Source organism: Rousettus aegyptiacus, unplaced genomic scaffold (assembly GCF_014176215.1).
Source record: "Rousettus aegyptiacus isolate mRouAeg1 unplaced genomic scaffold, mRouAeg1.p scaffold_m13_p_6, whole genome shotgun sequence".
Lineage (NCBI taxonomy): Eukaryota > Metazoa > Chordata > Mammalia > Chiroptera > Pteropodidae > Rousettus > Rousettus aegyptiacus.
This window is the reverse complement of record NW_023416309.1, coordinates 88,524,315-88,538,381: the sequence shown is the minus strand read 5'-3', so window position 1 is coordinate 88,538,381 and position 14,067 is coordinate 88,524,315. Positions and strand designations below refer to the sequence as shown.

The 14,067-nt window shown below is 31.2% G+C and overlaps 1 protein-coding gene across 6 annotated transcripts in view; it reads right to left on the bottom strand.

Annotated features, from left to right (window-relative positions):
• The window catches only part of TRIM37 (tripartite motif containing 37), a 103,551-nt gene that overhangs the window by 75,528 nt on the left and 13,956 nt on the right, over positions 1-14,067 (bottom strand). For all 6 annotated transcript variants that reach the window (XM_036222845.1, XM_016123066.2, XM_036222847.1 and 3 more), the window contains 4 exons: positions 12,800-12,922; positions 11,336-11,459; positions 10,410-10,477; positions 586-710 (listed from right to left, as the gene is read on the bottom strand). In XM_036222845.1, coding sequence (XP_036078738.1) covers positions 586-710; positions 10,410-10,477; positions 11,336-11,459; positions 12,800-12,922 — 440 coding nt within the window. The remainder of the gene's footprint in view (positions 1-585; positions 711-10,409; positions 10,478-11,335; positions 11,460-12,799; positions 12,923-14,067) is intronic.

Genomic DNA, 14,067 nt, shown 5'->3' with positions numbered 1-14,067 from the left:
ATGCTGTATGAGCTGACTTATATGAAGAATCTAAAAATGGGGGTCAAAAAGTAAAAACTGTTAATTATAAAATAATTAAGTCATGGGAATGTAATGTACAGCATAGTGCCTATTATTAATAATACTGTATTGTATATTTAAAAGTTGCTCAGAGACCTTAGAAGTTGTCATCACGAAAATCACCACTGGATTTACTGTGGTGATTGCTTCACAAGATACAAATACTGTATCATAATGTTGTAAACCTGAAACTAATGTTATACATCAATTATATCTCAGTTTTAAAAAATGGACCCTGAATGAAATAAAGAATGAAATAAAATGAGATCAATTTTTTTCCTACAGTATGAAGATGAAGCTCCAGGAAGAAACCAATTCCTAATTCACTATCGTCTCTTTATGCTCAGAAGTGTAGGAAGTCCACTAGAATTTTTTAAACCATTACATGCATAAACTAAAGTTCACTACACCACATCATTATAAACAGCATCTTAAAAAAAAAGATGAAAACAACATTCTTTTGAAATAAGTATGTGAATTTGCACATAAACTTCATATAAAAATGAGGGTTAAAAACTGTCATACCTGGTAAAATCTGGTGGAACAGGAGTGGTAACAAAGGATGCCATGGGCTTTCGATGAACTTGCTGAAACATCATGAGGATCTCTGAGCTCTTAGATATCAACTCACTCTTACTACACGACCGCAACTGTGTGAGAAAAAAATTATGTCTATTCATTGGCACCTCCTTAATAAAAAAAGAGTAATATAAATTATTCTGGCTATATACTAAAAAAAGAGACACAGAAAAATAGAATGACTTTCAAAGTGAGTTTGAGAATTAAGAATCTACAAAGAATATGCTTATTTATTTGCATTCTGACAGTAAAATCATTAAGTATATTTGATTTTAATGCATTTTTCTCTCCTTATATATTAGGGTAAATCCACTTTTAAACAACTACAAATATATTTTAGACTGCTACAGTGAAGCCATTACGTATTAATACATATAGGTTGATAGCTTTCAAACAAGAACTTCTCAAATTGCATTCCAGGAACCAGAGAAATTTTAAGATGTAAACATATGCAAAAAAAGTTTTAACCCATATCGATTTGGGAAATACTACTTTGTTATGACAAAGGTAAAAAGTGACAAATCCAACTTTAGTAAAATAAGCATGATGGTCAAGACCACTAACTTTGTATTCAAGACAACCAGTTTGAAGTCCTAGTTCTGCCACACACTATGACTCTGACAGAGTGTTTATGTGTAAAACTGGAATATTTCTCCGTGCTTTGCTGGGTTTGTTATGACAATCATGAAGCTATATGTGAAACAGTTTGACAGTTTTGTAAAATGTTATGGGCTGAACTATGTACATGCTGTACACGCCTCCCCCTCCCCGCCCCCCCCTAAAAAAATATGCTACAGTCTCCCAACCCTCAATACTTCAGTGGAGATAACAAAAGTCTTTAGAGAGCACTGAAGATAATCATTTGCAAATTAAAGAGAGACTCAAAGGAAATCAACCTTCACCTTGGATTTCCAGCCTCCAGAACAATGAGAAAACAAATTTTTGTCGTTAAAGCCTCCAATCTATGGTATTTTGATAGGGCAGCCATAGCAAACTAATACACTATCAAATGGCATATGAATGATATTCACAAAATTCAGTACAACTGGGTTTTATATCTTTTCAATGACAGTTGCTTACAGCACCAAGGATATGACTAGTATCATGATAAATATCAAAACTTATAGCTCTTATTCAAATATTTATTGAATACATACTTGTGAGTACCCTTCCTTGATTCCATTTCCTCCTAAGGTAACTCACTCCTACAACTGAAGTTTACTACCGCTCTATACTACATGTGTTTATACAAGTATATGCGTCTACACACATCCATAAACAATGTACTAAATGTGTTCAGACTTTAATAAATACTATCAGGCTGTATCACCAGGTAGCCTACATTCTTCACTCAACATTGTTTTCAAGGTTTAATGATATTCATAATCTACTACTTCTGACAGTTTTAAAGAAAATCACTGCATGAATACAGCACAATTTATCTTCTTTATAAATAGATATTTAGGTTGTTTCCTATTGTTCATTTTTAAAAATAACTGGAGATTTTTGCACACAGTTCCTTGCACACATATGCAAGTTTCTCTAGGATTGGAATTTCTATTAAAGCATACTGTCAATTTATAGCAGATAGTAGCCAACTGCTTTCCAATGTTTGCAGGTTTCCATTAGCACTGTATAAGTTCACTCTGCTGTATATTCTTGGCACCTTTACATTTTTACTTATTAATTTCTGCCAACCTAATGAGCGTAAGACAGCATTGTGTAGTGGTTTTAGCTTATATTTGCCAGATTATCAATGAAATTTCAATTTACTAGTCATCTGAACGTCTACTTCTGTTAACTATCTGTTCATATCCCCTGTTCACTTTTAATGAGATTGTTTAAATAATGAGATCATTATTTGCGGTTGAGCAGTATTTCCTTATAAATTCTGGATATCCACTGCTGTTCAGTTTTAGGAATGACAAATATCTTTTTCAAATCTATAGCTTGTCAACCTAGTTTGAGAAAATTTTTTTGTTCACTAAGTTTTAATTGTAATGCATTCAAATTTTATATTCCTTATATTGTGCCTTGAGAAATCTTTCTCTACCTATACCAAAGATATTCTCTTCTAAAAATCAAATTTTGCGACATATTTAGGTCTTTAATCCACCTGGAACTGAGTCTTGAGTATGGTGTAAAATGAAGACTGAATTTCATTTCCCGCACAATATTTGTTGAAAGGTCCAACTTCCTCCACCTCTATCATATATCAAGTCTTCATACATCCCTGGGGGTCCATTCCTGACTTCTTATTCTGTTCTGCTTGTCCATTTTCTGTGTTTGTGATGAAACCAGTGTCCTAATTACTATGATTTTACATTGTTTTGATATGAGATATAACAAGAACCTCAAATTTGTTCTTTCTTTTTAATACATGATTGTTGGTTAGCTGGGTCCTTTGTGCTTTTATGTTAATATTAAAATTTTACCAAATTCCAAGAAAATTCATGTTGAAATAAATACTGAATTACATTATACCTTTGTGATGTTGAATTTTCCCCTGGCTAAATATACATAAAATGTAACAGACCCTTGATTATTAAACATAACTTTATGTGTCACTAAAAAAAGTCAATAAATTATGGCTGTACCAGTATAATGTAACAAAATATACATGTAAGAATCAATGAGATGCAGAACAGTTTCTGTTTTATAATTAATATTTCTATAAAGGTCTTCATTAGTGATTTTTATATCTTGATTTTTTATAATTGTCTCTATTAAGGTTTTCAACATCTTGATTTATTCAAAATTATTTATTTTTATTACCAATATGAAAGGCATTTTTTTCCATTAAATTTTCTAGCTCGTTATTCCTGACATACAGGAACTCTAGTGATTCGTATATCTTGATTTTATATCAACAACGAAAATCTGCTCACCAAAAAGGTTTAACAGCTATATAAAACCACATCTTCCACAAATGAATTTTATCTCTTCCTATTTATTTATAACACTTTTATTGTCTTATTTTAAAAACAAGAACCAGCACACTCAGAAGTGAAACACTGGCAGTAGGCAATCTCAGATTTTTTTTTTAACCTTAGTTTTAAGTAGGTACCTTTAATAAAGTTAAAAGTTACTCATACTTTGCTAAATATGTTTGAACAAGGATCAAATATAATCGAATGTTATTTTTTAAATTAATATTATTTTATTCATTTCTATTTAGATATTTATGTGGTTTTGCCTTCTAATCTCCTGAGTTACAATCAAAAAGATTTTTTCTGATAATGAAACATTCCTTTCATTCCTGTGATTAACCCTAACTGATCTTGCTTTCTTGTTTTGTTTTCTTAAATATCTTGATTTTGATTTGCCAGTATTTAAGATTTTGGCATTTATGTTTACAGTAAAATTGAGCTTTAATTTTCTTTTCTTACACTGTTCATATGCCAAATTAGTTATTAGGGTTATATCAGTCTCAAAGAATGAGATGTTCCGTTTCATACTTTTTGTACAAATTTCCAAAGGAAAGAACTGCTTATGATAAGCAACAGATATTTAAAGATTTGGTAAAATTTCTCCATTGGTCTAGATCTTTTGAAGGAGAGAAATTTCTTGCCAACATAATTTACTTAATGTTTCTTAGTTTAAATTATATTCTTTCTTATGTTTGGTAATTATAATTTTCTAGAAAATTACCCTTTTCCTGTAGATTCTACCTGAATAAAGTTGTTCATTTTCTGAAAAGCACACAGAACAGTTCGTGTTATATAGTAGAAACTATATATTTATTTTTAATAATTATTTTTATTATTTAAATTTCTACTTTATTTGTAGTTATGTCTGTTTTTCTTCCCAATATACTGATGGATGCTTTCTTCATTTTTCTTCATCAATCTTGCTAGGGTATCTTTTTTCAAAGATCCAATATTGGGTGTGCTGATCCCCTCAACTATTTCATGACACTCTTTTGTTAATTTCATTACTAGCCCCAAGATTTCTTTCTGTTTTCTGCTCTACACTATTGTTCCCTCTTCTTAAGTTGAAGACTTAACTCATGTAGTCAATTTTTTTTTAATTGCATTTTATACTAAGTTTCCTTCTAAAAATCCCTTAGCTAAATCTATTATTTTAATAATTTACCATTTTAATTACAATGTCTTACTTCCTTTAAAGACTATGTAGATATTTAACATACATATAAATGCAAATTTACATACACGATTTTTTAAACTATGTTTTTTATTACATTGTGGTCACAGAAAATACGCCTTATATAAATTTCTGAAATTTCTCCAGACTCCTATATACCTTAATACAATATCAAATGTTAAAACTGTTCCATGTAGACTTAAAAAATACGTTCATTTTGGGATTCAGGATTCCAATATATCTTTTAGATCAAAGGTCTTAATTTTCTTTTTCAAATATCCTCTATTTTTACAATCTTTTGTTAGCTGGAGCTATCAGTTATTTTTTAAACATCTGCTATAGATAGTGAGTTAATCAAAATATTATAATTCTGTCAGTATCTGCGTTATATATTCCAAGTTTTATGTTGTTAGAATACAAAATCATGATTATCTGCTTAAGGTTCCCTTTGTATAATGTAGTTTTCCTTTTTATCACTAGTAATGTTTTCACTTTAAATTCCTCATCATTCTCTAGATTCATGTCATCAAATAGTTCATCATAGGAGTTTCAAAAGTACAACTTAATCCACTTATTTTTATTAATGACATCGGTGTCATTCACTGATAACAATACTCAAATTCTAAAAAAATAATCAAAAAATGACCCCCAAAAAAGGGAAACAAAAAACAGATGGAACAAATAGAAAATAGCAAGATGTTAGACTCAAAATTCACCATATCAGTAAGCACTCTGAATGTGAATGTTCTAAACATCCCAGATAAAAGTCAAAGATTATATTAGACTAAAAAAAAAACCAAACAGACCCAACCACATGCTGCCTACAAGACACACTTTAAATGCTTAGAAGCGAATACATTAAAGATAAAATAACAGAATAAAATACAGCATGGTAACACTAGTAAAATGAAAGCTTAAACGACATTTTGATATCAAATATAATTAAATGAAAGCTGAACTGGCTTTTTGATATAATAATCTTAGATGTTTATGCCCATAATTGAATGGCTTCAAAATAGCTAAAGCAAAAACTAACAGACTTGCCAGAAGAAACAGACAAGTTTCTAATTATTGCTGAAAATTTCAATACCTCTCTCAAAAACCGATGAAACAAAGTTCGCATGAATGTAGTAGACTTGAATATCATCATCAACCAACTTGACCTTATGACATTACAGACTATCAGGAAAATCCCAAATATTTGGAAACTAAATACATACTTCTGATGAATCTGTAGTTTAAAAAAGAAATCAGAAGAAATGTAAGATTTAAACAGAAGTCTCAAATCAATAACCCAAGCTTCTAGCTTAAGATTTTAGAAAAGAGCAAATTAAAACTAAGCAAAAGAAACAATTAGATCAAAACAAAAACCAAAGAAATAAGAAAATAAAAACAGAAAAACCAAAACCAAAACCTAGTTCATTGAAAAGAGTAAATAAAAATCGATATCCTCTAGGCAAACACATCAAAGACAAAAAAAAGCCATGAATTACCAACATAGGGAAAAAGAGCAGTGGCATCATTATAGTCTACAAATGTTAAAAGGCTGCTAAGGGAATATTATAAACTTTATGCCAATAAATTTGGCAAATTCAAATGAACTATTACTTGAAAGATACAAACTATCAAAGTTTTCTGAAGAAGATATAGATAATGTGAACTACCCTATATCTATGTGAGAATTTGAATTTGTAATAAAAAACTAGTCCACAAAGAAAACCAGTCCCCAATAACTTCACTGGTGAATTTTAGCAAACATCTAAGGAAGAAACAATACCAATTCTATAAAACTTCCTCCAGAAAACTGAAGAGGGCTAATTTTAAAACTTATTATTTGAGAACAGCATTACTTTGATAATAAAGATAAAGAAATTTGAAGAAAACTACGGTCTAATATCCCTCATTCACAAAAAATGCAAAAATTCTAAACAAAATCTTAGCTAATCAAATCCAGTAATATATTAAAAGGACAATACATCAACCAAACCAGGGTGTTTAACACAGAATTACGAAGTTCATTTAATATTTTTTTAAGTTCATCCATTTTAAAAACTAAAAAAGAAAACCACACGATTATCTCAATACATGCAGAGAATTTGACAAAATCCAATATTCATTCCCAATGAAAGCTCTAATCAAACAGGAATAAGAGGGCTAAACCTGATAAAGGACATCTACAATAAACTTAGAGCTAACATGATAAATCAACATTATATTGAAGTTCTGGCCAGTAAAAACAACCTAACAAGAAAAAGAAATAAAAGGTAGCCAGATCAGAAAGAAAACTTTTTATTCAGAGATGACATGACTAATCTACAGGCAATCCAAGGAATCTATAAAATAGCTACTAGAACAAATGAAATTTAGCAAGATAGCAGGATACAAGATTAATATATAAAAATCAATGTATAAACACAAGAAATCAGAAAGTGAAAATTTTTAAAAATACCATTTGTAACATCGAAAATTCTGAAATATTGAATAAATCTAACAAAACATGAGAAAAACTTGTACCCGGAAAACTATAAAACACTGCTGAGAAATTATAGACCTAAATAAATAGAGCCTTCTTCATGAAATGAGGACTCACTACTGTTAAAATGTCACATATTCCCCAAATAATCTACAGATCCAATGCAATTCCAATCAAAACTTTGAAACTTTTTTTGGAAGAAATTAACAGGTTAATTCTAAAATTAATTATGGAAATGCAACGAAACACATCTAATAGCCAAAACAAACTCTTAAAAGAAGCTGAAAAGATGATACTATCTTTCATTATAAAGACGCCGTAATCAAAACACTGTAGTATTGGCATAAAATAAAACAGTGGAATAGAACAGAGTCTTAGAGGTAGACCAAAGTCTGTGTAGACAACTAATTTAAAAAAAAAAAAAATGCAAAAGATGAAGTAGTTCCATAGAGTAGTGGTTAGCACGTCTATTTTACAAGCAAAAGGTCCTGGGTTCGAGCCCCAGTGAAGCCACAATCCATACCCTGGGTGCGCCAGGCCCCAGGTGTGTGTGCAGAGCACATGTGGGAGATGCCCCGCCCTGTCTTCAGAGATCCAGTTCTTAAGAGAAGACGGCATCCGTAGGTCAGAGGTGGAAGGGGGTAAGGGAGATTAAAAAAAGATAATAATAAAAAAAAATGCAAAGGCAATTCAGTGATAAGAGGTTGATCTTCAACAAACAGTGCTGGAACTGGATAGCAATATGTGAAAACAAACATGTGAAAACAATACATGAAAACAAAAACAAAAAACCACCATGGATCAAATATCTCACACACAAAAATAATTCCAAATGGATCACAGACTTAAAAAAAAAAATCTAAAACTATAAAAAACTTCTGGAGAAAACATAGGACAGAAATCTTGAGATTTTGAGTTATGTAGATTTCTTAGCTATGACACCAAAAGAACAAATTGATAACTTATACTTCATCAAAATTAAAAACTTCTCTTCTTCAAAAGGCACTTTTAAGAGAATGAAAAGACAAGCCACAGACTTGAAGAAAATCTTTGTAAAACATATCTAATAAAGGACTTACATCAAGTTCTTTGTATAAAGAACTCTCAAAACCCAAGAAGAAAACAAGTCAATAAAATGATGGGCGACAGATTTGAATAGACACGTGAATGAGGAAGATATACAGATGGCAAATAAGTTCAAGAAAGGATGCTTGTCTATGGCCATGCTACCCTTAACAAGCCCTATCTCATCTACCTTGGAGGATAAGCAGGATTGTGCCTGGTTAGTAGTACTTGGATGGGAGACCACCTAGGAAGACCAGGTGCTGTAGGTGTAAAAAATCAAAAAAATAAGGGACTGTAAGCTGACAAGGTTCTTGCCATCTGTGAGGTCAACCAAGAGTTGCTCACTCACCTAAAAAAAAAAAAATAAAAAGAAAGGATGCTTAACATCATTAGTTATAAGACAAATGCAAATTAAAGCCATATGTAGAGGAACTGGTACTCTATTTAGACTACTGATGGAAATATAAAATGGTACAATCACTTCAGAAAACAGTTGGCAGTTACTAAAAAGTTAATCATTATCAACCATTTGACCCAGCCATTTTATCTTAGGTGGACCCAAGAGAAAAGGAAATATACACATCTGTACATGAATGTTCATCTCAGCTTTATTGGTAAAAGCCAAACACAGGAAGCAACCGAAATGACCATAAGTAGCTGAAAGGAAAAACAAATTGTGGCATAGACATATAATGAAATATTACTCAGCAATTAAATAGGCAAGAACTATTGATATATGAACAAATCACAAAATAATTTTGCTCAGTGAAAGAAGTCAGACATAAAATGAGTATATAATGCATATGATTTCAATTATATAAAACTCTAAAAAAGGGTAACCCAACTAATCTATAATGACAGAGAGCGGATAGGTGGTTGCCTGGTGGGGGAAGGCTAGGCAGAAGCAGGAGAGTTTACGAAAAGACACAAGGAAATTTTTGAGGATAGATGGATGTATTTACTATCTTGACTATGATGATGGCTTCACAGGTGTATACATTTGTCAAAACTTACAAAATTATACACTTTAAATACATGCAGTTTATCTTATATCAATTATTCCTCAATAAAGCTGTTTAAAAAAAAAAAAAAAAAAAAGGCACATAGATCCCCAGAGCCCTGGCCCTACTTCACCAAAGCAGGTTTAAATTTGTCACATCACTGGCAGAAGGCTACTGGCTTATTCTCTTGAGGAAATAAAATAAATTCTCTGGACCAGGAGAACAACATGCATAATTATGAGTGGGAGTACTAGAAAACAAGAGCATTTAAATAAATATTTATGTACTGAATCTTACCAGCCAAACTGTCAGTCAAGTGTAAAGATTGAATAAAAACATTTTCAGACATACAATTTTGAAAAATTTATTCTGATTACTCTTTCAAGAAAGCTAAAAGAGGAAGTATAATTCCATCACAAATGAGCAAACCAAGAAAGTGGAAGCCATGGGAATGAAGAAACATGGAATTCAACCCAAGAAAGAAGTGAAGGGAATCCCCAGGATGATAATTATGAGAACAATCTCAGGGGATAGCTATGTATCAGGCATAGAAAAGAATTCGAGAACTCCAAAAACCAAAATCAAGATAGATAACTATATCAAATACTAGTGGGGGCACTATACATTTTATTTATTCATTCACTCTGTTCTTCACACTCACCTACCCCTAATCTAAAATGTAAACTTATAAGGATAGATTTTTTCCATTTCTCCACTGTTATATTCTAAACATCTAAAACAATGCAGGCTGTCTATTTAGTGCCTAATTAAAATGTCCTTAATAAATAAAAATATTAATTTGGGCATGTAATTAGCAATAATATTCTATCTCAAAGATACCACTTAAGTCACATCAGAAGATTATAATCTTTTATAAATTTATACATGCCTATGCATTATTCCCAGTAAAAATAAATCCATCTTTACAAAACAAAATCTAAGTAATTTTCTCTAGTTTCCGAACACAATGGAGAAAACTTGAGATGAACAGCTGAGTCTTATTTCATAAAAAAACCCAGAATGGCAGATAAATCCCCAGATCTTTTAATCTTACATAATATTTAAAAAATTTTAAAGCATATGAACAATTACGGTTAAAGACTTTATTACATTTATTATTTCATTACCTGGTGCTCTACCTCCTGAAGTAAAGACTCCAAAAGCTCTGTTTCTTGTGTTAGAGAAGTCTTCTGACCTTTTAAAAACAGCAAAACACTAATGTTCAGGCTCATTATCGGTTTAAGAAAAAAATTACCTTCCACTGAACATATTCAATAATAAGGCATCAATTTTAAAAAAGCAAAACTTCTTCATTACAGCTACCCTAAAAAATTTTCCCAGAGCTTTAGGAGGTTGAATCTAATACTAAAGTAGCTTTGACAAGAGGATTTCAGAACCAACCCTTAATAGTTTTAGAGAAAATGCAATTTAGATCAACTAAATTCATCTCAGAAATATACTTTGTAAGTGAATTAATGTTATTGCATCTTTCAAAATATAAATATCTAGAAAAGTAAATTTTTTACTCAATTATATTGTAATAATTCCTCCCCAAAATTTATGGCTTAAAGAATGTAGTAAGTGGGCAAGATATTTAAATTTAATGCCAGTAGTAGGTTTGTTCTTTGAACATAAGAATCTGTAAAAAAGAATGTTCAGAGGGAAATAGTCTCAAGAAGCTGGAAACACACAGGAATAAAGAAATTATAATTATAGGAATTACTAGGGATTATTAGGAATAGAAAAGAAACTGCTTTACATATTAAAAAAAAAAAAAGTAGACCAAATAGGTATGCTTGCCTAAACAGACCATATTCTTTTAAACCACAAAGTATGAAGAGCTGGAAGCATATCTATCTCATGTGGTTAGCAGGAACTTTTTCAATTTGGAATAACATTACCTGATACAGAGAGACATTTAATAGGTGAAACTTTTATTTTTTGAAATCAATCTTTTCCTAGCCTAAACAATTACCAAATTTTACTTTTCAAAGATTGAATCTCAAGAAAGCTCGAAGCACCATGTACTCTGGTAGCATAGAAAAACACCCACCCATCAGTGTTATAAGCTTATTCTTCAGCTGTGTGTCTAACCGGGCAATCATCATCTCCACCGCATTCCTAATTTCCCGAACACGCTCATCTTTTGCATTTCTTACAGCTTCTACATTTCTTTCCTAGAACATAAAAAAGTAAAAAAAATTTAACTGAAGAATTTTTAAAACAGAAGCAAATAGACATTAATCATTACAATTATTCTTAAAGTCAATTAATTTCCTCTTTAAAAAATGTAAGCCAATAATACTTCATTGTTCATATATCATAGAAAACTTACTGCTTTAAAAAAAAATTGTACATCGAACTGAACCAGACAAAAAAATTCTTAAAAATAGCAATTAATAAACAAACAGATATGCAATTACAAAAAAATTGGTTTAGTTAACACATACAGAGCACATACTCAAAGACTCAATCATATCTGTGATAGGAAACCACCATTCAAAAAGTATACCAAAGCCAATTCAAATTGCGCAAAATCCTAAAACAAATTTAAAAAAATTTTAAGCCATATCTACTTTAGTTTACAAGTTTTTCTTTTTCAAAACACAGAAACAAAATAAGTTTTTCAAAGATTAGAGTACATATAGATTTTGAAATAGCGTACCTCAGAAAATAAAAAGCAATGTTTCCTATATTATTATAAATATAAGCAGTGAGAATCTCAGCCTACTAACCTTCCCTAATGACTAAATTTTAATACTGCCAAGAGAAATAGGAAAAAACATAGTTAGATGAAGGCCAAATAGAAACCATTCCACTTGTTTGTATTCCAAAATGATTCTGTAGATAGCATACATGCAACTCGAAAACATTACTTTCTATATAAAGAACATTATCAATGATGATCTGGATCTTGATTCCTGAAGGGGTAAAATAAAAGCGACATCTTAAGTTAGGAATGGTCACAAACCTATTTAATAACAATTGTCATTCTGGCAACTGTAAACAACATATATTCCAAAAGTGCATTTAGTATGTTTGACACTTACTTCATTTTCCCATGGCAGTATTATAAATGGTAAACAGCTCACCAAAGCTGTTTGACCCATACAATATCTGAAGAGTAGTGTTAAATATTACTTTAAATTATTCAAGAATCTAATTCAAGACACTAGTAGTAATTCATTCCTTGGTAACAGGAACTCTCAAAAGCTAGGGGTCCAAAGAATGAATGACTTAATGACTTTGTAAGTCAATAATGACTCTATAACAAACAAGTTTATTTAATTCACTGATTCTCTATAAGAGGAGGCAATTCTCTACCCCCAACTGCAGAACAGGCCAGGGGTTTGGATCCAAATTTTTCATCTTGTTTGAAGTTGGTGAGACTGACAATAAATATATCCTATCAAATTTTCACATCTTAACTTTAACATCTGATTGATTTGTATTATCGAAATATACTTTATATAGGATAGACTATAAACGGATAATGATCTTTTGGTTATACTCTTACCACTTCTTGAACTAAGCTTATCAGTTCCATAAGACGCCGACGAAGTTTGGCCACCTCTTCGTTCACTTTAGTAACATGCTGCTCGTAAATTTCTGCCAAAGGTTTAAAGGTATGTCCACCATGCTATTTAAATTAATAAGAATAGTTTTAGAACATTTTCATATATCTCTTCTGAATTTACATTCCTTTACTAACAATCTATGGATACTAACAAACTGATAAATATTTTCAAATAAATTTTATTTTTTGGCTGCCTTTACTTTGTTAAAACAAGCCAGAGCTTGCTTAAAATCACTTGACCCAGGTAGGAAATCCTTCTATTGTGAATAATGGTTTTTAGCAAAATGTTTACACTTACCTAGAGATGTTCACTCAATAGAAAGAACCAAAATCCTTAACTATGGTCCGAAGCATCTGACACAACCTTATTTGCCACTATTCACTTGGTCAGCACTAGCCTTCTTCCATGTCCTCAAACTTCTCCCTTCTTCCCACCAGGTCTTTGCAAAAGTAACTTCTACTTATCAGAAATAATTCTCCCTCATCTTCTCTCCCCAAACTCTCCAACTCTTAATTCCTATTCATCTTTTGGAGCTTAACTCAGGCTTACGAGGGCAGATCCCATAGTTATCCACTCTCATCAACACTGTATAGTTATTCCTAATATCACAATGACTAAATACAGAACTTGTTGTCATCTGTCTTGTTAATCACTGTATCCCCCAGTCTCCTGCACAACTAGATAAATTAGACACTTGAGAAAAGACCCATGGTACACTATTAGCAAAAGCAATGAACCCACTCCTCATGCCACAAAGCATTACTGTGGAGACAGAAAACCTCACAAATTAGTTGTACAAATCCAGCTGTATTCAAAAAATAATTTTTTAGAGCTAACAAACCTAAAATCAATTTTCTAACCAATTTTAGTATTGTAATTTATAACACTCTGGATTGGTAAACAGAACTTAAATTTCTATTTTAAGAACCCTTCCATAATAGCTAAGATCTTATTAGAATTATCTTGTTCAACCAAATTGCCAGCTATGGCCTCTTACAGAAAAAAAGATGTGGGTTTTTGCATGTCCACTTTAAGTATGGAAAAAAAAATGTTTCCACTGCTTCTTACAAAACCTGTTTATTTAAGTAATAAATTGTGGGAACTGAACTGTTTCTAGTGGGCAAATTAGTATTCAAATTTTAACAGAGAGCTCTCTGAACTGATCTCTACTCAACCAACTTGCCTATCATTCTCTCTCTACAACATG